Source organism: Myxocyprinus asiaticus, chromosome 6 (genome assembly GCF_019703515.2).
Source record: "Myxocyprinus asiaticus isolate MX2 ecotype Aquarium Trade chromosome 6, UBuf_Myxa_2, whole genome shotgun sequence".
NCBI classification, from domain to species: Eukaryota; Metazoa; Chordata; class Actinopteri; order Cypriniformes; family Catostomidae; genus Myxocyprinus; species Myxocyprinus asiaticus.
In genome coordinates this window covers 3853678-3880177 of record NC_059349.1, presented here as the reverse complement: position 1 = coordinate 3880177, position 26500 = coordinate 3853678, and the positions used below count along the sequence as shown (strand labels likewise).

General features: G+C 40.5%; 2 protein-coding genes across 5 annotated transcripts in view; one reads left to right on the top strand and one right to left on the bottom strand.

Moving 5' to 3' along the window:
* LOC127442870 (receptor-interacting serine/threonine-protein kinase 1-like) overlaps window positions 1-26500 on the top strand; it is an 85258-nt gene that overhangs the window by 39485 nt on the left and 19273 nt on the right. For all 4 annotated transcript variants that reach the window (XM_051701156.1, XM_051701154.1, XM_051701153.1 and 1 more), the window contains 4 exons: window positions 817-973; window positions 7113-7250; window positions 8493-8724; window positions 17664-17813. In XM_051701156.1, the coding sequence (XP_051557116.1) occupies window positions 817-973; window positions 7113-7250; window positions 8493-8724; window positions 17664-17813 (677 nt within the window). The remainder of the gene's footprint in view (window positions 1-816; window positions 974-7112; window positions 7251-8492; window positions 8725-17663; window positions 17814-26500) is intronic.
* LOC127442946 (gastrula zinc finger protein XlCGF7.1-like) overlaps window positions 1026-26500 on the bottom strand; it is an 898889-nt gene continuing 873414 nt past the window's right edge. The window contains exon 4 of the transcript XR_007897557.1: window positions 1026-2062. The gene's annotated coding sequence lies outside the window, so the exon portion shown is untranslated. The remainder of the gene's footprint in view (window positions 2063-26500) is intronic.

Genomic DNA, 26500 nt, shown 5'->3' with positions numbered 1-26500 from the left:
AATATACTTTATTAAAAATAAAAATAATATGCAGATGCAATATGCAATATAACAATTACAATAATAAACAGTTTCCTTAATCGTTTCTTTTGGAGTAATGTGTCCCATTCAGTTATTGTTAGAGAAAGTTTGTGCACCTCAGATATTGAACTGCTCTCTGTATGTTTATGACTGCATTATTTGCCTCGTGAATTCCCTCAAATCTTTGTTTCGGTGGTTTATATTCACAAACTGCAAAATATATCTCCCTGTGCACCAAACTTTATCATGGGGGATTATTATCATTGCTCTCTGAAACAGACTCGAACAAACGTGTCATAAAAATATTTTGGATTTGGGTTATGGATCAGTCAGAGGTGCATATAAGTCCATAAGTAATTCACCTTTGGGACTATTGGACCATAATGCTGAATTTTTAATACCTGATAAACTGTCCTTAAAAAGTATATATCAGAAACCAAACATATCAACTTTTGCCTTCTTTGAATGTAGAAACTGGGATTTGTTTTTTTACAGATTCGTGTCAGCATATGTATAGGTATACAGTCATATATAACTTCTAAAAAAAAACTATGATGAAATTGAATTGCATGTACTGTACTTCATTACAGTGGCCCTACAAATAATTGCAAAGCTCAACAAACTTGATGTATGAAGTTCTTTGCAATTTTTGTTAAAATACTTTTTGGGACCACTGGAAATAAAGAACAACAACAATTTAAGATGCTTAATGCATTGTACATCAAGATTGTTGATGTTGACTGTATTTGTTGTTGTTGTTGTTGTTGTTTTTTTTTTTTTTTGCATCTGTGTTAGGCAACAGAAGCAATCTCTCCTGGAAGAGGGCAGTCTGATGAGCCAGTTAAATCATCAGCGAGTAGTCAAGTTGCTGGGGATTATTCTGGATGATGGTGACTATTCTTTAGTCATGGAGCTCATTCCAAAAGGCAATCTGCTCAACTTGCTGGAGACGGTAACACTTTTACACCACAGTTTTGTTTAGACTAGGGCTGTCAATTTTAAAATGCACGTTAATCAAATGAATAAGATCACACCGATGAGCCAAAACATTATGACAGTTGAAGCATATAACATTGATCACCTCCTTACAAGGCCACATGTCAAGTTCTGGGTAGATTCGATTGTTAGCAACCAATCAATTCTCGTAGTCAACATGTTGAAAGCAGGAGAAATGGGCAGGAGTAAAGACCTGAGCGATTTTGACAAGGGCCAAATTGTTATGGCCTGATGACTGGGTCAGAGCATCTCTGAAACGGCAAGGCTTGTGGGGTGCTCCCGGTCAGCAGTGGTGAGTACCTACTAACAGTGGTCCAAGGAGGGACAAACCACAAACTGGTGACAGGGTGTTGGGTGCCTAAGGCTCATCGATGCGCGAGGGCAACGAAGGCTATCCCGTCTGTTCCGAACCGACAGAAGGTCTGTGGCACAAGTTACAGAAAATTTTAATGATGGTTACAGGAGGAATGTGTCACAACACACAGTGCATCACACCCTGCTGTGAATGGGGCTGCGTAGCCGCAGACCAGTCAGAGTGCACATGATGATCCCTGTCCACCGGCAAAAGCACATACAATGGGCACGCAAACTGGACCTTGGAGCAGTGGAAGATGATCGCCTGGTCCAATGAGTCCCATTTTCTTTTATATCATGTGGATGCCCATTTACCAGGATCACTGTGGGAAGATGACAGGAGTGTGATGCTCTGGGCAATGTTCTGCTGGGAAACCCTGGGTCCGGCCATTCATGTAGACACCAATTTGACATGTGCCACCTACCTAAACATCATTGCAGACAAGGTACATACCTTCATGGCAATGGTATTCCCTGATGTCAGTGGCCTCTTTCAGCAGGATAATGTGCCCTGCCACACTGCACACATTGTTCAAGAATGGTTTTAGGAACATGATGACGAGTTCAATCCGATTGAGCATCTGTGGGATGTGCTGGACCATCAAGTCCGATCCACGGTGGCTCCACCTCACAACTTACAGGACTTGAAGGATCTGCTGTTAATGTCTTGGTGCCAGATACCACAGGACACCTTCAGGGGTCTTGTAGTGTCCATGCCTCGGCGGGTCGGCGCTGTTTTGACAGCACGCAGAGGACCAACAGCATATTAGGCAGGTTGTCATAATGTTTTGGCTTATCAATGTATATGCCAATTAATTAAATTAATCACAATTAATCATATAATTTGTTGTAGATACACAAGCTCTTACATTTAGCCGATTATAAATATTGCGGGTTGCCTGTAGTAGCTGTGGTGCTTTTTGCATATTTCTCTTGAGCTTACTGTTTTTGGCTCTAAAAAGCAGCTCTTACATACATAAAGACGGGATCATCACAAACTTTTTGTAATATTGTAACCAAACAAGACCAGAAAACAACAAGAAAACATTTGTAACTTCTGAATGAGAGATGTACCGATAGGCATGTGTACTTGCGGACACAACAGACTCAGTGGCGTACAGAAATTAATTGTGTATAAAAATGTATGTAAATGTCAGTTCAACAAAAAAGTTCGACAATATTTGTGCTGACTTTAAACCTGTATATGTATTTTTCCTGAGACTCAGAATTAATTAAAAGCAATTACTGATATTTTTTTTTATTATCACACTAATTAACACAACAAATTGACAGCCCTAGTTTGAAATGAATGCTATTTGCAGAAACTCACTGTATAGGCAACGTGCAGCTTTTACAGACAAGGAACAAACCACACTTACCGACAGCAGACAACACAAGATGAGAACATGTTTCAACACAGCCTGATGGAGCACAAATCTGAACGCAGTGATCTCAAGACGTGTTTTCTAAGTTTCAAACTTTGTTTAACTTGAAACAGTGAACTAAAAATGGTGCATTTATGACGCGTCACAACCGAGACGGTCCAAAAGCATCCGTCTCATGCAGGTGTACACTGATGCGTCCTTAAACAAGCACTTATAATAAATCTTGGACTGATTGATGAATTCAGTTGCAAAATGGATTGCTGTGAACTGCAGGCCAATGATAGTTCAATAATATGGAAATTAACGATATATTGCATTCTAAAGCCCCTTTTTGTATTGTCTTTTTTTAATGCTTCACTTGTGTGCAGGGGTGGAAAGAGTACTGAAAAATAATACTCAAGTAAAAGTAGTTACTTCTTAAAAAATGTAGTTTGTGTAGAGTAAAAGTACCTGTCCTAAAAACTACTCAAGTAATAGTAAAAGAGTAGCTCATTTAAAAGTACTCATGAGTAGTGATTATTGAGTACTGAGTTGCGAAAGCTATGCCCCTTTATAATAAAAACTCGATGCATTTTAAAAATGTAGCACACATACTTTAATTTACATTCCCTTCTATGGCTGTTTGCCAGAAAGAATAAAAAATATAGGTATTTTATAGGTGTTTGTGATTGACAACTTTTCAAATACATCACTTATCTATGATACTGTAAACACTACATGAATCTGATTAAAAAAAATAAAAGGGTGACATGATTACAGAAATGAAAAGATGAAAAAGTTATTTTCAATATCATAATGTATGAAACAATTACATTAAAATCAGTTTATATGTAATGTCTAAATTTCCCTTAATGCCGACAGAGAAAGTTATTGTTAAAAAACATAAAACATGTTCAAAACAATGCAAAGAATGCAAAAAAAAAAAAAAAACACTGAAAAGCATGGTCACTTGGCACGTCATGTCCCGCACAATAGAGGCAGGTAGAGCAGTTGTTTGGTACAGGGGCCACATCGGGCTTCAAAGGAATAATTCATACAAAAATGAAAATTCTCTCATCATTTAGTCACCCTTATGCCATCCTGGATGTGTATGACTTTCTTTCTTCAGCAGAACACAAATTAAGATATTTAGAAGAATATCTCAGCTCTTTTGGTCCATACAATGCAAGTGAATGTGTGCCAAAATTTTGAAGCTCCAAAAATCACATAAGTCAGCATAAAAGTAGCCTAATCCATGTGACTCCAGTGGTTAAATCCATGTCTTCAGAAGAGATATGATAGGTTTGGGTGAGAAACAGATCAATATTTAAGTCCATTTTTACTATAAATCATCCTCCCTGCTCAGTCAATCTCCACTTTAACTTTCACTTTCTTCTTTTGTTTTTGGTAATTCACATTCTTCATGCATATCGCCATCTACTGGGCAGGGAGAAGAATTTCTAGCAAAAAAGGTCTTTTTCTCACCCACACCTATCATATCCCTTCTGAAGTCATGGATTTAACTACTGGAGTCATATGGATTACTTTTGTGCTGCCTATATGTGCTTTCTGGAGCATCACAATTTTGGCTTCCATTCACTTGTATTGTATGGACCTACAGAGCTGAGATATTCTTCTACTAATCATAAATTGTGTTGTGCTGAAAAAAGAAAGTCATACACATCTGGGATGGCATGAGGGTGAGTAAATGATGAGAGAATTTTCATTTTTGAGTGAACAGTTTCTTTAAGTAGCACGGGGGGGCCACATTGTCCTCCTTTTGAGATACAATGTTCCACATTGATTTAGTTCTTGTATCTTTTAAGCCCAGCAATAGTTGTGTTCTCATTCTAATGCATGATGCACAGTTTTCTGAAGTTTGTGACTGGTGGAATATTCTGCCTGAAGTATTGCTCTACAAAGTTTGATACTTTTCTGTCAGGCATTAGAAAAAACTTGATAAAGGCTAAGCATAATTATAAATTGTTTTATCATCTCCACATTCCTGGTAATTTATTATACAAATTAACACACTCTCTACATCAGGGGTCGGTATTATTAAAAAGAACTAACAATATTATAAAAAAATATTATTATTAAAAAATGTCACTGTTTTATTCTATTACATTAATACTTTTAAAGCTACTCAAGTTATTCAGCCAAAAGTAGTGAGTGGTTTTCTTGTTTCGTTGTTATTGTTGTTTGATTAATAGTCTTTTTACGACATATAGGCCTACAAGACAGTGCTCTATTCGGTTACGTGCACACTTCAAATCCGACATTTTGATGCAAATATGCTTTTTGTCCCACTGTTTACGTTCACTTTAGACTAAACTGACTTTACATTAATGCCTCATCAAGACGGGCACTGGCAGAATTATCACGTGTATATGATCATTTAGGCACGTACCCGCATTAGCGCTCTCGGAGCACACGTGTGCATGTAAGGCGCACAAACATTAGCTGCCTGTCAATCAAACAGCACGCAGCTACAGACGTCAGGAAATAAAAAGTAAATCTTTTATATTTTATCTAGATCAACCAACCAGTGGTTGTCTTGCTATCGCGATCGATGTAATGAACACCCATGTTCTAGATGTAGAACAAAGTATAAGTATAAGCTAAGTATAAAAAATTACTCAAAAGTTTATCATCGATATCGAGGACATCTCTTTTTTTCTCTGATAAACATCAAGATTGTTTTATCACCCAGCCCTATTGATAACATTGCCTTAATCTCTCACATCAACCCAATAATCTCAGTGATAGTTAAATTACAGGCTACATTATAGACACACAGAATCTAGTAAGCAGAAATATTACATTTACCTCGATATGTTTCTTCAAATTAGAGGCAGGATTAATGCTGATATCTGGTTTGAGCAGGTTAAACTCACATTACACAATCATGCAATTGGCCTTTTTCACTGCGAAAAGCCCTTTAAGGTGCGGCCGTGATGTTCAGGTGTTGAAATGTGTTTGAGGCATCCTCCACATCCATAACAGTTGGGGCCAGATTTACAGCTGCCTTTCAAGTTTTTTATGTGTGATTTGATTTGACGGGAGTCACGAGACTCTTCCTAGCCAATCATGTTGATAGATAAAAATAAAATCAGGACAGGGAAGTAGCGAATACAGACAGTGGGAAAATAGCGCAGTAAAAGTACAGTTACAGCACTTAAAATGTACTCAAGTAAAAGTATAAAATTTTTAAACTACTTAAAAAAGTAAAATTCCTGGGAAAAACTACTTAATTACAGTAACGTGAGTATTTGTAATTCTTTACTTTACACCCCTGCTTGTGTGCCAAAATAATGTAATTCATTTTAATTATCTGTAGTATTATTATTTTTAATATATATATATATATATATATATATATATATATATATATATATATATATATATATATATATATTATTTATTTATAATTATTTAAATATAACTATGTATAATTATTTAAGCATTATATATTGAATTATTGTTATTTTAGAGGCTTTCTCAGCAAATATTTAAGCTATTAGTTCGATTAATTAATCGGCATACTATGTATTTAATTCGATAAAAATGTTTAATCAATTAACAGCCTTAGTTTTAACATATAATGATTAACACACCTGATTAAGTAAGACCTCCAAGTATCTGCACTGAAAAAAATGTATGTGTTGGATTTACTTAATATATACAGTTGTGCTCAAAAGTTTGCATACCCTGGCAGAAATTGTGAAATTTTGGCATTGATTTTGAAAATATGACTGATCATGCAAAAAAAACGGTCTTTTATTTAAGGGTAGTGATCATATGAAGCCATTTATTATCACGTAGTTGTTTGGCTCCTTTTGAAATCATAATGGTAACAGAAATCACCCAAATGGCCCTGATCAAAAGTTTACATACCCTTGAATGTTTGGCCTTGTTACAGACACACAAGGTGACACACACAGGTTTAAATGGCAATTAAAGGTTAATTATGGGCTTATGGGTATTCCCACAAGTTAGTAGTACTTCAAATTGAATTATTATTATTTTTAAGCCAAATAAGTTAAAGGAACTCACAATTATTATTTTACTTTATGTATCACTCTACACAAGTTCACCTGATAATTATTATTTGTTTGTTGTACACATGAATGCAATTTAAGTAAAGCTAAAAATGTTATAAATATGTACACTTCTGTAGAAGCTATTTATTTTCTTATGTTATGGTTGTTGAGCCAACAAAGCATTTTTTCAGTGTGGAAAGTGGTTGGTGATGTGCAGGAAGAATCAGATAATGCATAATGTGCATAGTTCATCCTTGTTTATGAGTTATCACTGTTTTGAAATGTGGCACATTTTTCATATTTGAAAATAATTGCACATATTTCTTTGTTCTAGGTGACTGTTCCAGTTTCAGTGAAAGGAAGGATCATTGTGGAGATCTTGGAGGGAATGGTTTATCTCACAGAGAACCAAGTTATTCACAAAGATCTGAAACCAGAGAACATCCTGGTGGACAACCATTTCCATATAAAAGTATCAAAGTTATTTCTCAATGTCCCAAAACCCTTGTTAACAAGCTGTATAACACTGTGCCCTAACCAGACATGACACAAAAAGATTCAAGCAAGCAATTTGTCATTTCGCTTTGAATGTGAAACTGCTGCACAACACGGTGCAATCACAACCAACCAAAGCGGGATGATAGGTGTGGGTGAGAAACAGATCAATATTTTAGTCCCTTTTTACTATAAATCTACTTTCACACAGCCCACCTATGCATGTTCATAAGAGTTCTTCTGTTTTTTGCCGATTCGCATTCTTCATGCATATACTGGGCTGTTGTGAAATTTGAATTGATTTATTCTTTTGCTCTTCTTTATCCCTCCCTTTTTTCTTTCTCCTCCCTGCCCAGTAGTTGGCGATATGCATGAAGAATCGGCAAAAAAGAGGAAAAGAACTTGGTCCTCTCTTGAACACACATAGGAAGGGCTGGTGAAAGTGTAGATTTATTGTTAAACAAAAAATAACCTAAATATTGATCTATTTCTCACGCACATCTATCAGATCGCTTCAGAAGACATGGATTTATCCACTGGAGGTTTATGAATTACTTTTATGCTGCCTTTATGTGCCTTTTGGAGCTTCAAAGTTCTAGTCATTATACACTTACATTGTAAGGACCAACAGCTGGGATATTCTTCTAAAAATCTTAGTTTGTCTTCTGAAGAAGAAAGAAAGTCATACACATCTGGGATGGCATGAGGGTGAGGAAATGATGAGAGAATTTTCATTTTTGAGTGAACTATTCCTTTAAAGGAATAGTTCTCTCAAAAATGATGTTGATTTGAACGTGTATCACTTACTTTCTTCTGTGGAAGAGAAATGGAGAAAACTTTGATAGCAGTGGATAGTGCTTTCAAGCTTCAAAAATGATGCAAATGTATCATAAAAGTTGTCCATGCGTCTCATACGTCATATTTCAAGTCTTCTGAAGGCATACGATCAGAAGTGTCAGAAAGCAACCTGAAATTTAAGTCATTACTAAATTAAAATTTTGATGTCCTTTGCATGTTGGTGCATGAGAAAATGTACCTCGCTCGCATTGTTTTTGCAATTGTTTACAACTCGAAAAGAGCAACACTGAACAATGCAAATTTTCGTGTGCACTCTCTCTCTCTTTCATGCACTAGCTTTTCATATGTAAAGAAGACTTTTCATGTATAAAGAAGACTTTTCATTGGTAATCTGAGCTGGGTTTTGTTTGTTTTGTGTTAGATCGCAGACCTCGGCCTGGCCACATCTGAGACGTGGAACAAACTGACGAAGGAGGAGTCTCGGCGACAGAGTCGTCTGGGGAAGAAGACCTGTATGCGTGCTGCTGGCACTCTGTGCTACATGGCACCAGAGCACCTTGAAAGCATCCACACACGATCCACTGAAAAATCTGATGTGTACAGTTTTGCCATTGTCGTTTGGGTCATCCTCACAGGTCTCGAGCCGTATGAACGTGAGTGATCATCTTGGTGATTTTCTCTGTGATGGATGTATGGATGGATGGACGGATGAATGGATAGATAGATGTGCTATATTCTAAAGCAATACAATAGCTTGTGTAGTGTTTTCTCTGCAAAACTGTGCTGCTTCTCACCTGTAACCTACAGACATTATCAAAGAAGTGGAGCTCATTGTGGTGCTTTTACTATTTCTCACACAATTTCCTGCAGCCCACAAATGGCCCATTGCTTTAGACAATTGAAAGTGAAAGGAAAGATTTTACTCACAATAACTTTTGATACTGAACCTCTAGCATCACTGGAATTGGGCGACAGCAAGATATAACAGTGCCACGTATGCAATTTGCAGCATATTTTTATTAACAAATTATAATTTTCTAAATGTATACATTTAATGATTAATTTTCTAATAAAAATGTTTAATTTAACATTTCATTTTCAGGCGGTAGGCAGAAGATTTTCAGGTATAGTTCATTATTGCAACACAGTTCGTTCTTTTTCTTAAAGAAAAAAACTTGCGTTGTTTAAAGGTGTTTTAAAGTGATAAAAAAAATTCAAAGTTATGCCATCATTTAATCATGTTGCTCCAAAACTGAATGACTTATTTTCAAAAGGAAATGTTAAGGAGAATGTTAGCCTTAGTCATCATTCACTTTCTTTGTATGGGAAAAAAGATTCAGTGAAATTGATTGGTGACAGAGTCTAACAATAGCCGCTTTTCCACTATCGGGCCAGTGCGAGCCAGGGCTATCAACTTAGAGCTGCAAGACCAAAATCGTTCTGCGTTCCCACCATTGGGCCAATCTGCCCTTAATACACCACTGCGGTGCCATTGTCACACACCCCGCTTATTTCTCAAGCAAGAGGGAAGCTCAAGCTGAGGTACAATTTTATCTTGTTATCTAGAATATTGAGTTTATATCGAATGTAAACAGCAAGATAACTTAGCGTTGACAACTCACCGACTGTAACTGCCATGGTGTCCCGAGCGGTCTCTACACTAACAGTGGGACGATGTCCCAGCACACCATCTATGAAAGTTCACCGAGCCATGGAAGGGCACCGTTTTGTCCGTTGTGCATTTTTTTTTCTCCCCTTTTCTCCCCAATTTGGAATGCCCGATTCCCAATGCGTGGGGCGTAGTGACTTGCCTCTTGTGCATTTTTTTTCCCTCCCCTTTTCTCCCCAATTTGGAATGCCCGATTCCCAATGCGTGGGGCGTAGTGACTTGCCTCAATCTGGGTGGCGGAGGATGAATCTCAGTTGCCTCCAAGTCTGAGACCATCAATCCGTGCATCTTATCACGTGGCTTGTTGAGCGCGTTACCACGGAGACGTAGTGCGTGTGGAGGCTTCATGCTATTCTCCACGGTATCCACACACAACTCACCACGCGCCCCACCATGAGTGAGAACCACACATTATAGTGACCACGAGGAGGTTACCCCATGTGACTACCCTCCCTAGCAACCGAGTCAATTTGGTTGCTTAGGAGACCTGGCTAGAGTCACTCAGTATGCCCTGGATTTGAACTCGCGACTCCAGGGGTGGTAGTCAGCTGTTATAGGTGGTTTGTACTGTTATTAGTTATTAGTGACAGTGGGAACGCAACTGGCCCTGGCATGCACTAGCACGCCCTCATTTGGCCCAATAGTGGAATCGTGGCTATTCTGCCTATGTTCACAACAAATGCGATGTGAAAAATTGAGACAAATTAAACAAATACTAACTAACTAAGTTTCCATCCACTTTTTGCGCTGTTCTATTATCGACAAAGAATCAGAATCAGAATCAGCTTTATTACCAAGTATGCTTACACATACAAGGAATTTGTCTTGGTTACAGGAGCTTCCAGTGCACAAACAATACAGCAACAAGACAGAGATAATAATAAAAAATAGAATAAAACTAAAATGTGAATAGAAAATAAATACACAATATAGAAATACACAATAGAACTATATATATATATAGATATATATATATATATATATATATATATATATATATATATATATATACATACGTATGTATAATATACATAAACAATCTGTTATATACAGAAGCAAGAGAATGTAATGGCAGAAGATAGCCTGAGGGAAGGATAGCCTGAGGGAAAAAAACTGTTCCTGTGCCTGATGGTTCTGGTGCTCAGTGCTCTGTAGCGCCTGCCAGAAGGCAACCATTCAAAAAAGTTGTGGGCAGGGTGAGTGGGGTCCAGAGTGATTTTTCCAGCCTTTCTCCTCACTCTGGAAGTGAACAGTTCTTGAAGGGAGGGCAGAGGGCAACCAATAATCCTCTCAGCAGTCCGAACTGTCCTTTGAAGTCTTCTGAAATCTGATTTCGTAGCTGCACCAAACCAGACAGTTACTGAAGTGCAGAGGACAACTCAATGACTGCTGAGTAGAACTGTACAAACTGTACAGGGCCTTTTTCACAATGGAGTCAATGTGGGTCTCCTACTTCAGGTCCTATGAGATGGTAGTGCCCAGGAACCTGAATGACCCCACTGCTGCCACAGTGCTGTTTAGAATGGTGGGGGGGGGGGGGGTCAGTGTTGGGGTGTTTCTCCTAAAGTCCACAATCATCTCCACTATTTTGAGCGTGTTCAGCACCAGGTTGTTTTGACTACACCAGTGAGCCAGCCGTTCAACCTCCCTTCTGTATACAGACTCATCATCATCTTGGATGAGGCCGATGACAGTAGTGTCATCTGCAAACTTCAGGAGCTTGACAGAGGGTTCCTTGGTGGTGCAGTCATTTGTATACAGGGAGAAGAGTAGTAAGGAGAGAACACATCCCTGGGAGGCACCAGTGCTGATTGTACAGGTGCTGGAAGTGAATTTCCCCTATCTCACAAGCTGCTGCCTGTCCGTCAGAAAGCTGGTGATCCACAGACAGATATACATGGGAATAGAGAGTTGGTGTAATTTAGTCCGGATAATAGCTGAGATGATAGTGTTGAAAGCAGAACTGAAGTCCACAAAAAGGATCCTTGCATACAGTATGTCCCTGGTCTGTCCAGATGTTGCAGGATATGATGCAATCCCATGTTGACTGCATCATCCACAGACCTGTTTTCTCTATAAGCAAATTGAAGGGGATCCAGAAAGGGTCCAGTGATGTCCTTCAGGTGGGCCAATACAAGTCTCTCAAATGATTTCATGACCACAGATGTCAGAGCGACGCGTCTGTAGTCATTAAGTCCTGCGATTTTGGGCTTCTTTGGGACAGGAATAATGATTGAGTGTTTGAAGCAGCATGGGACTTCACACTGCTCCAGTGATCAATTGAAGATCAGTGTGAAGATGGGGGCCAGCTGGTTAGCACAGGATTTTAGACAAGCAGTTGAAACAATCTGGGCCCTGTGCTTTCTTTGTCTTTTGTTTTCGGAAGACACGGCACACCTCTTCTTCACAGATCGTAAGTGCAGGTTGAGTAGCAGGAGGGGGGTTGCAGGAGGTGTTGATGTTTGTGTGAAGTGAAGGTCAGAGCGGGTGTGGGGTGTGAGATTGGGCCTTTCAAATCTACAGTAGAACACATTCAAGTCGTTAGCCAGTTGTTGGTTCCCTACATTGTTGGGGGAAGGTCTCTTGAAGTTAGTAATGTCTTTCAGGCCGCTCCACACTGATGCAGGGTCGTTAAATGAAAAAAAAAATTTCAGCTTATCAGAATAGCTTCTTTTAGCCACTCTAATTTCCTTATTTATTGTGTTCCTGCCCTGATTGTATAAGACTTTATCCCCACCTTTGTAAGCAACCTCTTTGGCCTGACAAAGCTGCCTGAGTTTTGCTGTAAACCATGGTTTGTCATTGTTGAACGTTAAATAAGTCCTAGTAGGAATGCACATATCCTCACAGGATATATGATATATGATATATGATGTAACAGTATCTGTGAGCTCGTCAAGATTGTTGTCTGCAGCCTCAAAAACACTCCAATCAGTGCAGTCAAGCAGGCTTGTAGTTCCAGCTCTGCTTCATAGGTCCATCTTTTTACAGTCTTTATTACAGATTTAGCTGATTTTAGTTTCTGCCTGTAGGTTGGAAGAAAATGAACCAGAAAGTGATCAGAGAATCACAGAGGTGCTCTAAGGACAGAGCGATATGCATCCTTTATTGTTGTGTAGGGTTAGGGTTAGGGTGATCATGTATATTTCTGTCTCTGGTTGGGCATGTAATGTGCTGTTTGTATTTGGGCAGTTCACGTGTGAGGTTTGCTTTGTTAAAATCCCCAAGAATAATAATAACTGAGTCTGGCAATTGTTGTTCCATGTCTGTGATTTGATCAGCCAGCTGTTGCAGCGCTGCATTCATGCACGCGTGTGGTGGGATATAAACACACCAGAATAAACTAGGAAAACTCCCGCAGTGAGTAGAAAGGCTTACAGTTAATAAAAAGCGCTTCCAAATTAGGACAGCACATCTTCTTTAACATTGTCACATCTGTACACCAACTTTCATTGATGTAAAAGCATGTTCCACCGCCTCTCATTTTCCCCGTTAAATCCGTGATGTAAGATGTAACGCGCTGTCTGGAATGGCTTCACTCAGAGAGGTTTCTGTGAAGCACAAGGCAGCAGAGTTTGAAAAGATCTTGTTTGTATGGGTAAAGAGATGTAGTTTGTACACATTTCCACCAAAGTGGAAAAATCTTCTGCTCGTTTCCATTCAAATGGCCTTTTACCGATAAAATGGTCTGCGTGATGACATCATCCTTAAAAACACTTTGTTGCATAAGTTTTAGTATAAATCTGCCCTATATCGCAAATTGTGTACCTTTCGCGTCCCATATGTCCCCACATTTGTGTACAATTATTGGAGAGTATTGAGGTAATTTATTGAAATTGGCCAGCTTACTGTCATTTTAAATTCACATAAATGCAATTGTAAGAATCATCAGAAGACCATGTCGAAATTGAGTAGTAGGTTAGTGTCTGAAACTGATTGTGATACCTGGCAAAATACAACAGAACTGGTGGCATTAGCGAGCCTGTAATGCTATATTACACTCTAGAATTAAAAATATGGACAATCCATTCACATTATGTAATTTTACCTGTCCCTCTGGAAAATATGTTGCGATACGCATGGCTGCAGTGTCCAAACAACAAATAAAAAGCTCAACACTCCTTTTCAATTTTCACTCAAATCACACAATTTTGTGCTTGTGTAGGCTATATACTTTTCTCATTTTTCCAACCAAAAGAAATCACGCTCGCTTCTTTCTCTTTTACATGGGTAAATAAACACTAGATTACACTACATGAAATGCTTGAGAAACACTGCATTAGTCCAACAGCCAGCATTATCTGCAGTTGTTTTTTCAAAGAGATGTTGGAATTTACATTAAAACTCCATCTCTTTAAAAAACAAAACAAAACAAAAAAAAACTCAAAACTTAAAATGTGTGTACGAATTTCGGTGTCTTTATAACTTTTGGTATAATATGACTCCATAGCTCTGTTATTTATCTGTATCTGTACACTTATTATGATTTATTTTTCTTCATTTATGTTAATTACTTCCTCCATATCCCTTTTCTCTTATGTCTATTTTATCTGTAGCCTATATTAATTATTTTGGCACTTTTGTTTAATCCCCTTGGCACTTAATTTTATTTCTCTTTTTGTTTTTCTATTCTGAAAACTTGGTGTCTTCTTGTTGGCCAACATCAACTTTAGACACTCAAAGAACTTATAATAAGGCTTACAGTCAGGACAGTGCAGATTTACATTTTTTTTACCAGCATGTCAATCGCACGGGATTAATATAACCTGGGGTTATTTTTACCGGGCGTTTTGGTAAAAGACGCCTTAACCTTTACTGGCTCGGTAACGCGCAGTCCAAACGTGTCAACATAGGATTTATGTGCTGAAGTTAAATGGAAAAATATTATATTGACATTTGGGAAATTTTATCGATAATTTGCGTTTCCATTAACTTAATTTTGATGCCCTCAACTTTTTTTCCAAAAAAAATCCTTGATTGGAAACGTAGTTACTGTCAACAAATTCACACAATGGGTAGTGCAAAGCAAAAGGTTTGCCGACCCATGTGAAAGTTTAAGACGCTGTCTAATATAATTAAAAATAAAAAAATCCTGAGACTCATGATTGAAACTATTTGAAAACACACTTTTGTATAGAAACTACATAAGAACAAAAAGCACCAGTGTCTGTCAATAAATACTCAACTAACAGATATGCTTTGTTTATCAGTAAAAATTTTTATTAATTGATAATATATGACATGAAACACAGATGGGACGTTTATTTTAAGTAAAGTCATTTTTGTCGATTTTTGTATTGCAAAATGTAATAATTTAAGGTCAGCAGGAAAATTAGTAGAATTACTATATTGTTTGATTATTTTACTAATTTTTAATAATTGTAGGTTTAGATTGAAAGCAGTGTATGTGTTTCCCTGTGCATTTTGATTTATTTTGAGGAATATTTAGTCTTTGTTCTTTGTGCGAATGAGACGAGTAAAGAAGGCTATTGCATAAATCTGCTTCTGTTTGATGTATATGTACACATATATTTTACCGTGAGTATACTACAAATGAAGTGTTGAACCCAATTTTTCAGACATCTTGGTTCTGGAAGTATTTTTCCCATTCATTTCCTCCATAGGGATTTAATAAAATCCATGAACCAAACCAGCTCTGAGGTTAATCACAACATTACAAACTGTGATTTGAAGCAAAAAAGTATTTGAAAATGGGACAAAAAGACAAAGGTAAAAGACATGTCTTTAATGAGGGAATGAACTACAATCGGATGAAGCATTGTGAATGACGTAATCAAATTAAAAACAATGAAATAATATACAACTATTGATTTTAACTTGATTATAAGTATAGAAACAAAATATACTAAGTTTATTGCAAAATATTCAGATATTTACAGATATATAAGTAGATTGAGAGTTTAGTTTGAGACCGGCTCGATAGCGTCATGGGAGTAAGTGGTTACTGCAGAGCTCTTTTGGCGCACTTTGCCGCTATCCACTGATTGGAGTATTGGATCATGGGTACCGTAGTTCTTTACTAGGAATTCCGCTTTTAAACAAGATTAAAAAAAAAAAAAAAAAAAAGGTTTAAATGACACATGGCTTCAACGGAATACCAATACAATTGATTAACAACTATGGAACTCAGAATAGGTCTGTCTGTAAAGTATTATAAGTTATCGTTAAAAACTAATTTGCCTATTGAAAAAATAAATGGCATTTTTACTTCCAGAACCAGAATGTTGAATCTAATTCTTACATTTTTGTTTCTTGTTTTTCTTTCCCTAAAAAGTAACTGTATGCATTAATTGCAATCAATTTTAATCATAATAATTTTAATCTATTTAATTTTTTTCAACTCAAAGCTTAGGCTACATCTTATTGGTGTGCGGGTTTCATCGTGAGACGAGGGAAAAAAAATCAACACACCTGCAAAAAAACAACAACAAAAAAATGTGTTTTTTCGGCAAGCTCTGTTTGCTCTTAAGTATGATGAGCTCTATAGTAATCCACTGTTTCTATTTATAGTCTTCTTTGGCCCAAGACAGCTGGGATAGGCTTGCGGCTATAGAAAATGGATGGATGGATGGATGGATGGATGGAGGAAGGTCTTCTTTGCACATAATATTCACGTTTGGTTTGGTTACTGCTCTTTGAAAGAGCAGTAACATCTTTTGTATTCCACATAAGAAAGAAAGTCACACGGGTTTGCAACAAAGGAGACATATCATATTTTTATTATTTTGTTATAATTGTTTTACGCCCTTCCAGAAATGTATAATGGGATTTTAATATGTTTAAAATGATTGATTATAATAGATAAGATGTGATTGCGATGGCTATTGCCGGTATATATGCCGCCATGCTGTTTACATTGCAATGCAGCATGGGATTCTGAGTTCGCAAAGCATACATGGTTCTAAAAGCCTAGCCCTTCCACTCGTTGTGCCGGAATTGGTGAGAATGAGTGTCGGACAGAATGGGAGAAGGCTCAAGTGGACTGACTAGTTTATACATTCTTTGTTTGACATCAGAAAACAGCGCTGCATCAAATCAGCCAGCTCAAACGGTAACAACTTTAAACTTTATTTTGTGATTATTTGAATGTTTGTACCATAAAAAACAATAAAGATATTGTGATGTTGAAAAGACGTGAGCAGCTGTTTATTATGACAACCGCTTTAGTCCCTCTTTGCTGGTAAACAGCAGCACAAAATAAGTAAAAGTGCTTTGCTACACTCTTTGCTGTTGTGTCCAATACAGTTTTTAAATGCCCCATTTTGCTGCTCAAACTGTTAAGATCAGACTGAAGTGATCAGGTATCTTGTTCAAAATAAACTTTAGCTGCTTATTTTTTTACATAGCATCCATCAGAAGGAGATGCAGTGTAGAAGGTGCTGCACACACCCAGGAACATCATTTCTATCAGGAAAACTCGCAGACTTGAGTGAAATTTAACTTGACATTTATTTGATGAATATAAAACAGAAATGTAATGTCTCTCTTTGGCGTAAGCCCCGTCTGGCTGTCCGAAGAAGTTGTACTCGCAACCGTCATATCCTGCCGGAGATAGGAGGCAGGGGCGAGGAGCCTACCCTCATGCAGGACGGGACTCAACTGGTGGTGGTGGTGGGGTGGTGGAGGTTGCCGTGTTAGCACACTGAAACAGCAATGTGATAGATTGTGAGCAGACTTATAAAGCAATGGCTTACATGTGATTGGCTAGGAGTTACCTAGCTAATGGTGTGATGATATACAGCTGCTAGTCTTCCCGCTAGAACTACGCTGCGCTTAAATGGGTTTGACTACATTTTCCATGTTGGTTCTTCTGCTATTTAGGAATCATATAAAGTATCCTACTAAGCATCATTGACGTTTATCAAGCTCTAGACTGAAAATGTTGTTTTTCTGTTCCTTCAGATGCTAGAAGTGAAGACCAAATCTGTCGCTGCGTGTGTCAGGGTGATCGACCCAGTGAAGAACAAATCCCAATTGACACACCTCAAGAAATCATAGACCTTATGAAGACATGCTGGCATAAAGACCCTTGTTACCGACCCACATTTAAAGGTGTGTTTAAAGTGAGATTTTTATCCTGGCTCCAAAATTCACTTATTTGCACACCTGCCAATGGCAAGTGAATTAAGAAAATGTACCAGCCATAAATAGTCCTTACCGGCTGTGAAACCGTATTTTGCGTTATTTTGATTAAAAATGCACATTTTGTCCTTATAACTCAGTGAAACTGCACCAATCTGAACAACATGAAAAAGAATTCTTTGATTTTGTTCCTGATATTCGATTTGTTTTGGAGGCTTAATGCAAGGAATATTCCACAAATGTGTCGCCATGTGGAGTTTGTGACTATTTGAGTGTCTGTGATTGGAGTCGTTTGCATCGTTCGCTTCCAGGGCCCGAAATCAAGCCAAATGCAGGTTTATTTTCTGTTTGGGTGATGAATTTCATAGTGTCACACGCCACTCTGGCAGGTGAAATAAAATAGTCAAGCATTGTCAGGTTACCGTCTTTTCCTTTCTATTAATGTCTGTGTCAACTTACAGCCTATTAGTTCTGTAAGATGTTCCAGTTTTGTCCTCAAGGAGGCTCTGTAGGCCAAAAGTTAAGGTGTTTAGGTAAACACAATGTGCTTAAGCTAACAACACACAAACAATTATAATCTTTCATGTCTTTATTGAACACATCCCATTAAACATTCACAGTACTGTGGAAAAAGTAAGTGAACCCTTGGATCTAATCAGAATGAGCTTTATTGCCAAGTATACTTACACATACAAGGAATTTGTCTTGGTGACAGGATCTTCCAGTACACAACAATACAAAACAGCAACAAGACTTTTAAAAAATAATACAAAATTGAATAAAAAATAAATATTGAAATAAAGTATATATAGGATACACAGTAGACACACACACATACATACACATACATATATATATATATATATATATACACACACACACACACACACACACACATACACACATACACATATATATATATATATATATATATATATATATATATACATACAGTTGTGCTCAAAAGTTTGCATACCCTTGGAGAATTGGTAATATATGTATTAAGAAATAAAAGAAATGTGTTTTGCCTGCTCACTCATGTTTTCTTTAAAAATGGTACATATATTACCAATTTTCCAAGGGTATGCAAAATTTTGAACACAACTGTATATACATACATACATATACACACACACACATATATACACACACACCCATACATACACACACACAGACAAACACATACATACATACATACACACATACACATACATAGTGCAAATCTTAATACAAATCGGTTATATACAGTGCAAGGGAATGTAATGGCAGAAGAGGCTGGATGCGTTGGATAATATAAAAAGACTCAGCTGTGTATTGCACATTAATTAATGCTCAATGTGGCAGTTTTAACTGTTCACGAGAAGGATAGCCTGAGGGAAAAAACTGTTCCTGTGCCTGACGGTTCTGGTTCTCAGAGCTCTGAAGCGTCGGCCAGAAGGTAACAGTTCAAAATGGTAGTGGGCTGGGTGAGTGGGGTCCAGAATGATTTTTCCAGCCTTTTTCCTCACTCTGGAAGTGTATAGTTCTTGAAGGGAGGGCAGGGGGCAAGCAATAATCCTCTCAGCAGTCCGAACTGTCCTTTGTAGTCTTCTGATATCCGATTTCGTAGCTGGACCAAACCAGACAGATATTGAAGTGCAGAGGACAGACTCAGTGACTGCTGAGTAGAACTGTATCAGCAGCGCCTGTGGCAGGTTGAACTTCCTCAGCTGGCAAAGGAAGTACAACCTCTGCTGGGCCTTTTTTGCAATGGAGGCAATGTGGGTCTCCCACTTCAGGCCTTGTGAGATGGTAGTGCCCAGGAACCTGAATGACTCCACTACTGCCACAGTGCTGTTTAGAATGGTGAGGGGGTTCAGTGTTGGGGTGTTCCTCCTAAAGTCCACAGTCATCTCCACCGTTTTGAGCGTGTTCAGCTCAAGGTTGTTCTGATTGCACCAGACAGCCAGCTGTTTAACCTCCCTTCTGTATGCAGACTCATCATCATCTCGGATGAGGCCGATGACAGTGGTGTCATCTGCAAACTTCAGGTTTCAGGTTTGGCGATGCAGTCTTTGGTGTAGCAGGAGAAGAGTAATGGGGAGAGCACACATCCCTGGGGGGCACCAGTGCTGATTGTACAGGTGCTAGAAGTGAATTTCCCCTGTCTCACAAGCTGCTGCATGTCCGTCAGAAAGCTGGTGATCCACTGACAGATAGACGTGGGAACAGAGAGTTGGTGTAATTTAGTCTGGAGAATAGCTGGAATGATGGTGTTGAAAGCAGAACTGAAGTCCACAAAAAGGAACCTTGCATATGTCCCTGGTCTGTCCAGATGTTGCAGGATATGATGTCCTTCAGTTGGGCCAACACCAGTCTCTCAAATGACTTCATGACCACAGATGTCAGGGCGACAGGTCTATAGTCATTAAGACCTGTGATTTTGGGTTTCTTTGTGACAGGAATGATGATTGAGTGTTTGAAGCAGCATGGAACTTCACATTGCTCCAGTGATCTATTGAAAATCAGTGTGAAGATGGGGGCCAGCTGGTTAGCACAGGATCTAAGACATGCAGGTGAAACACCATCTGGTCCTGAAGCTTTCCTTATCTTTTGTTTCCGAAAGACACGGCACACATCATCTTCATAGATCTTAAGTGCAGGTTGAGTAGCAGGATGGGGGAAGAGGGGGGTTGCAGGAGGTGTTGGTGTTTGTGTGAAGTGAAGGTCAGAGCGGTGTGGGGTGTGATATTGGGCCTTTCAAATCTACAGTAGAACACATTCAGGTCGTCAGCCAGTTGTTGGTCCACCACAGGGTTGGGGGTAGGAGTCCTGTAATTTGTAAGTTGTTTCATGCCACTCCACACTGATTTAGGTTCGTTAGCTGAAAACTTGTTTTTCAGCTTCGCAGAGTATCTTCTTTTAGCCACTCTGATTCCTTATTGAGTGTGTTCCTGGCCTGATTGTACAAGATTTTATCCCCACCTCTGTAAGCATCCTCTTTGGCCTGACGAATCTGCCTGAGCTCTGCTATAAACCATGGTTTGTCATTGGTAAATGTTAAATAAGTCCTAGTAGGGATGCACATATCCTCACAGAAACTGATATATGATGTAACAGTATCTGTGAGCTCGTCCATATTGGTGTCTGCAGCTTCAAAAATACTCCAATCAGTGCAGTCAAAGCAGGCTTGTAGTTCCAGCTCTGCTTTATTGGTCCATATCTTTACAGTCCTTACTACAGGCTTAGCAGATTTTAGTTTCTGTCTGTAGTTTGGAAGAAGATGAACCAGACAGTGATCAGATAGTCCCAAAGCTGCTCTAAGGACAGAGCGATATGCATCCTTTATTGTTGTGTAGTAATGATCCAGTATATTTCTGTTTCTGGTGGGGCATGTAATGTGCTGTCTGTATTTGGGCAGTTCATGTGTGAGGTTTGCTTTGTTAAAATCCCCAAGAATAATAATAACTGAGTCAGGGTATTGTTGTTCCGTGTCTGTGATCTGATCAGCCAGCTGTTGCAGCGCGGCATTCAAACACGCGCTTGGCGCGATGTAAACACTCACCAGAATAAACAAGGAAAACTCCTGCGGCGAGTAGAAAGGCTTACAGTTAATAAAGATTTTGCTCTTAGTACAGATTTTGCTCTTAGGAAAATAAATTGGTACTTTTATTCACCAAAGTGGCATTCAACTGATCACAATGTATAGTCAGGACAATAATAATGTGAAAAAATTACCATCTTAAAAAAAATCTTAAACTACTTCAAAGAGTTCTCATCAAAAAATCCTCCACGTGCAGCAATGACAGCTTTGCAGATCCTTGGCATTCTAGCTGTCAGTTTGTCCAGATACTCAAGTGACATTTTATCCCACGCTTCCTGTAGCACTTGCCATAGATGTGTCTGTCTTGTCGGGCACTTCTCATGCACCTTACAGTCTAGCTGATCCCACTAAAGCTCAATGGGGTTAAGATCCATAGCACTCTTTTCCAATTATCTGTTGTCCAATGTCCAATGTGTTTCTTTGCCCACTCTAATCATTTCTTTTTGTTTTTCTGTTTCAAAAGTGGATTTTTCTTTGCAATTCTTCCCATAAGGCCTGCACCCCTGAGTCTTCTCTTTACTGTTGTACATGAAACTGGTGTTGAGCAGGTAGAATTCAATGAAGCTGTCAGCTGAGGACATGTGAGGTGTCTATTTCTCAAACTAGAGACTCTGATGTACTTATCATCTTGTTTAGTTGTACATCTCTTTCTGTCCTTGTAAAAGCCAGTTGTCCTTTGTCTTTGGAGACTGTAGTGTACAACTTTGTATGAAATCTTCAAGCATTGTATAGCCTTCATTCCTCAAAACAATGATTGACTGATGAGTTTCTAGAGAAAGCTGTTTCTTTTTTTGCCATTTTTGACCTAATATTGAGATATATTAAGACATGCCAGTCTATTGCGTACTGTGGCATCTCAAAAACAAACACAAAGACAATGTTAAGCTTCATTTAACGAACCAAACAGCTTTCAGCTGTGTTTGATATAATGGCAAGTGATTTTCTAGTACCAAATTATCAATTTAGCATGATTACTCAAGGATAAGGTGTTGGAGTGATGGCTGCTGGAAATGGGCCCTGTCTAGATTTAATCAAAAATGACTTTTTTCAAATAGTGATGGTGCTGTTTTTTTTACATCAATGTCCTGACTATACTTTGTGATCAGTTGACTGCCACTTTGGTGAATTAAAGTACCATTTTCCTTCCGAAACAGCAAAATTTGTACATTATTCCAAACTTCTGGCCAGTGTATCAGTGTATATTTCAAGAATCTCTTTAATAGTTAAATGTATTTCCCCACAGAATAATTGTACTACAGGACAGGCCCAAAAGATATGTAAGTAGTCAGCCAATGATGTTCCACATTGTCTCCAACAGACCCCTTGATTTGTTAATCCAGTTTGTTTGGCTTTCACTTTAAAACATTGTACTATATTCTTCCACCCAAATTCTCTTAAGGCCCTGGAGTGACTAGTGACTAGTGATCGGCATTTATTTATCCATTCATCTTCTGGAATATGAATCCCCATCTCTTTTTCCCATTTTTGTTTAATATATACAATAGAGTGTTCTTTGGAATCTTGAATACATGTGTGTAGCTTAGATATTAGTTGTTTATTGTCATTCGTTTTATAGGCTTTAATTAGTAATTTAATCAAAGAAGAACAATCCTCTATCCCTCTTTTGATTTGACTTGTAAAAATCTATAAAAGTCTTGCTCCCTATCTGTCACTCACTCGACGTTGTGTCGATGTAGTGACACTAGGGGTCACTCTTGGGAGCCCGAGACACCTCTGGTCTTTGATAAAAGGCCAATGAAAATTGGTGAGTGGTATTTGCATACCACTCCCCCGGACATATGGGTATAAAAGGAGCTGGTATGCAACCACTCATTCAGATTTTCTCTTCGGAGCCGAACGGTCGATGCTCACTGAGCTGAATTCCCTCGGCTGTTCATTCACCACTGCTGGATCTGACGGCGCATTTCAGCGGCTTCTCCCCCCTCTGCACTGGTGCACTGCAGAGAATGCCCCTGGGCACTTCGGTAGAAATAAAAGAGTATATTTCTCTAAAAGAGTATATTTCTCTAAAAGTGCAGGACATACGGATCGCCTTTTTAAAGACGCATCTTTTTAAAGATGCCTTTCCGTTTGTGTGTTATTCCTGGTTGCGGTCGTTATCTCTCGCCTTCTGATGGCCATGATCACTGTTTTCGTGTCTGGACGCTGCCCACACGGAGACAGCGTTCGTGGATGGGTCATGTACTCATTGCGAGAACATGCCCATGGCAACGATGTGGTCGCGGCTTGCCATCGTAAGAAAGCAAGCCACCCCAGAGGCTTCCCGCCTCGGTCCTTCTACCCACGGGTATGAGGCCAGCGCGGCTAGCACTGGGGGCGATTTGGGGACCCCAATGGGACCACCTCCACTGGGTATCCCCCCACGGACCTCCCATTCCCCAGCACGCTCGTCTGCCCCGATCAGGTTTCTGGATGAGTCCGCCAGCTCGTTTCACGGCGAGTTCGACCTCTTATTCGGAGCCCGTGAAGTTGATGAGCTCTCGAGTGCAGCATCGGAGAGCGGGCTCGTCCAGTCGGATGCAGAAGCCTCAGCTGGGCTCCTCCCTTCGTGTGCAGTCGCCCAGTCACAGGCTGACGCGGAGATGATGGACATGCTTTCCCGGGCAGCCACGAGCGTTGGGCTAGAGTGGAACCCTCCGCTCTCCCCTGAACCCTCGCGGCTCTATGATTGGTTCCTGGGCTCGCGCCGCCGCTCAGAGCCACGCCCCACCCCAGTTCCTTTCTTCCCGGAAGTGCACGAGGAGCTGACAAGGTCGTGGGAGGCACCTTTTACTGCCTGGTCCCGATCTTTCAGCTCCCCTGCCCTCACTACACTCGATGGTGGGGCGGCCACGGGCCATTCGGCAATCCTCCTGGTGGATAAGGCGCTCGCGGTGCACCTATGCCCGCAGAGCGCCGCCACCTGGTGCGGGCGCCCAAAGCTCCTGTCCAAGGCCTGTAGGTTTACGTCGTCCCTGATGGCCAAAGCCTACGGTGCTGCTGGACAAGCCGCCTCCGCCCTGCACACCATGGCTCTCCTGCAATTCCACCAAGCCAAGGCACTAAAGGAACTGCACGAGGGTAGTTCCGCCCCGGGATTGATGCAGGAGCTGTGCTCGGCAACCGACCTCGCTCTCCGGGCGACGAAGGTCATGGCGCGGTCTCTCAGGCGGGCGATATCAACCTTGGTGGTCCAGGAGCGCCACCTTTGGCTCAACCTGGTCGAGATGGGAGAGGCCGACAAGGCACGGTTCCTTGCTGCCCCCATTTCCCAGGTTGGCCTGTTCGGCGACACCGTCGAGGACTTTGCCCAGCAGTGAAGCAGCAGACAGAGGCTATCCGGCACATCCTGCCCAGTGCAGCTCAAGATCCCGCACCCCGTCTGCTCGTAGCCAAGGGCGTCCCCCTGCGGTGACTGCACCGGCTCCGCCGCAGCCCGCCCCTGCGGCCCGGCCCCGGTGTGGAGCCCACCGCAGAAAGCAGATGCCACCCGTCTCACGGTCGGTCACCAAGAACCCGCGAAAGGCTTCAAAGCACCCCTGAGACGGGTGACCCAGGGACGATGAAACCCGCTGCTCTTTAGCTGGTAAGCAGACCACTCCATCCTCCGGTGGAAGGCTGGGAGGATAATCTTTTGTTACCTTTGCATTTAATTGCCCAAGAGTTCAGCCAGAGTGGTCATCACGACCACCGTCCACCATTCCATTTTTGCAGGTTAGGCGCTCCAGCGGAGGCCTCCCACCTCTCCGGGTGGAACCGGTTTCGTCACGTGTAGTGGCACGCACAAGCAGGTAAGTCCGGGACAGCTGGCTGGGTGTATCACTTGCGCATAGCGCCTTTCACCTCCCCTGAGCTGAAGACGTGCGCTGTTGACTCACAGTAGTGTCACAAACTGTGTTCCCTGGATGATTTCCTCCGAGCCCTGTGGCAGACGAGTTTGCGGAGAAACTCGCTGCCAGCTCAGTAAACGTGCTATCTAAGCCCTGTTCTGGGGTAGGTGCTCCGCATGTGGTGGTTCCCCGTAGGTAACCCCATGCGACGTATATCTTCCGCTAATTTGTTTCCCTGTTGGTAAACTGCATCTTCCTTAGGCAGAGGCCCCTCTGCCCCAGTCACCATGCTTGTAGAAACTCCTCCCCCGTAGGGTAGGACCTACCATGGGACTTCTCCACATGACATACTTCCGACAAAGCTTGGCAGGACAATGTGATGTATTTCCACTCAAAATACCCCCCCACCCCCTTTTGGTGGGGTGTGTTCTCCATGGTGTCACCCCCCCGACTAGACCTGTTGGCCCCAGTCAGTTAATTCCTTTTTTTTAGGGGGGAGAGGAAAAAAAAGAGGATAAGCGGCCACGACTGGGATAGCCTGTCTCTATCTTTTGGGCAGTCGACTTGTCCCCAAAGGTCTATTGGACACTCATAACAGCGTCGGGGGGGGGGGGTAATGTGTCGGCCTGGTGCACTGGCTACAAGGCACACAGTGGTCTGCCCGTCACACACCGCCAGTTCACGGAACACCGTTCAGCCAGTTGTGGCGTTTCGTATAGTGACCCCTATTGGCACAGGGAACTTGCATAACCTCTGTTCCCTGATGGAGGGAACAAGACGTTGTGTCCCTCCTGCCACAATGCTGAACTACCCATTGAAATGGCCGGGACCTTGTCTCGGCTCCTCAGCACAAAACCTGAATGAGTGGTTGCATACCAGCTCCTTTTATACCCGTATGTCCAGGGGAGTGGTATGCAAATACCACTTGCCAATTTTCATTGGCCTTTTATCAAAGACCAGAGGTGTCTCGGGCTCCCAAGAGTGTCCCCTAGTGTCACTACATCGACACAATGTCTCGTTCCCTCCATCAGGGAACGGAGGTTACACAAGTAACCAGGACGTTTTTCCAAGACACATGTATCAACTAAATTCTGAAAATCTTGAACCTTCCTCCCAGATAAAATAGAACAATATGCGGTTTTGGGCTGAAACGATTAGTCGTTATCGACAACATTGACAATAATTTTTTTTTATTTGATCTCATTTTACGTAACGTGAGATCACATTAAATTCTAATGATGACG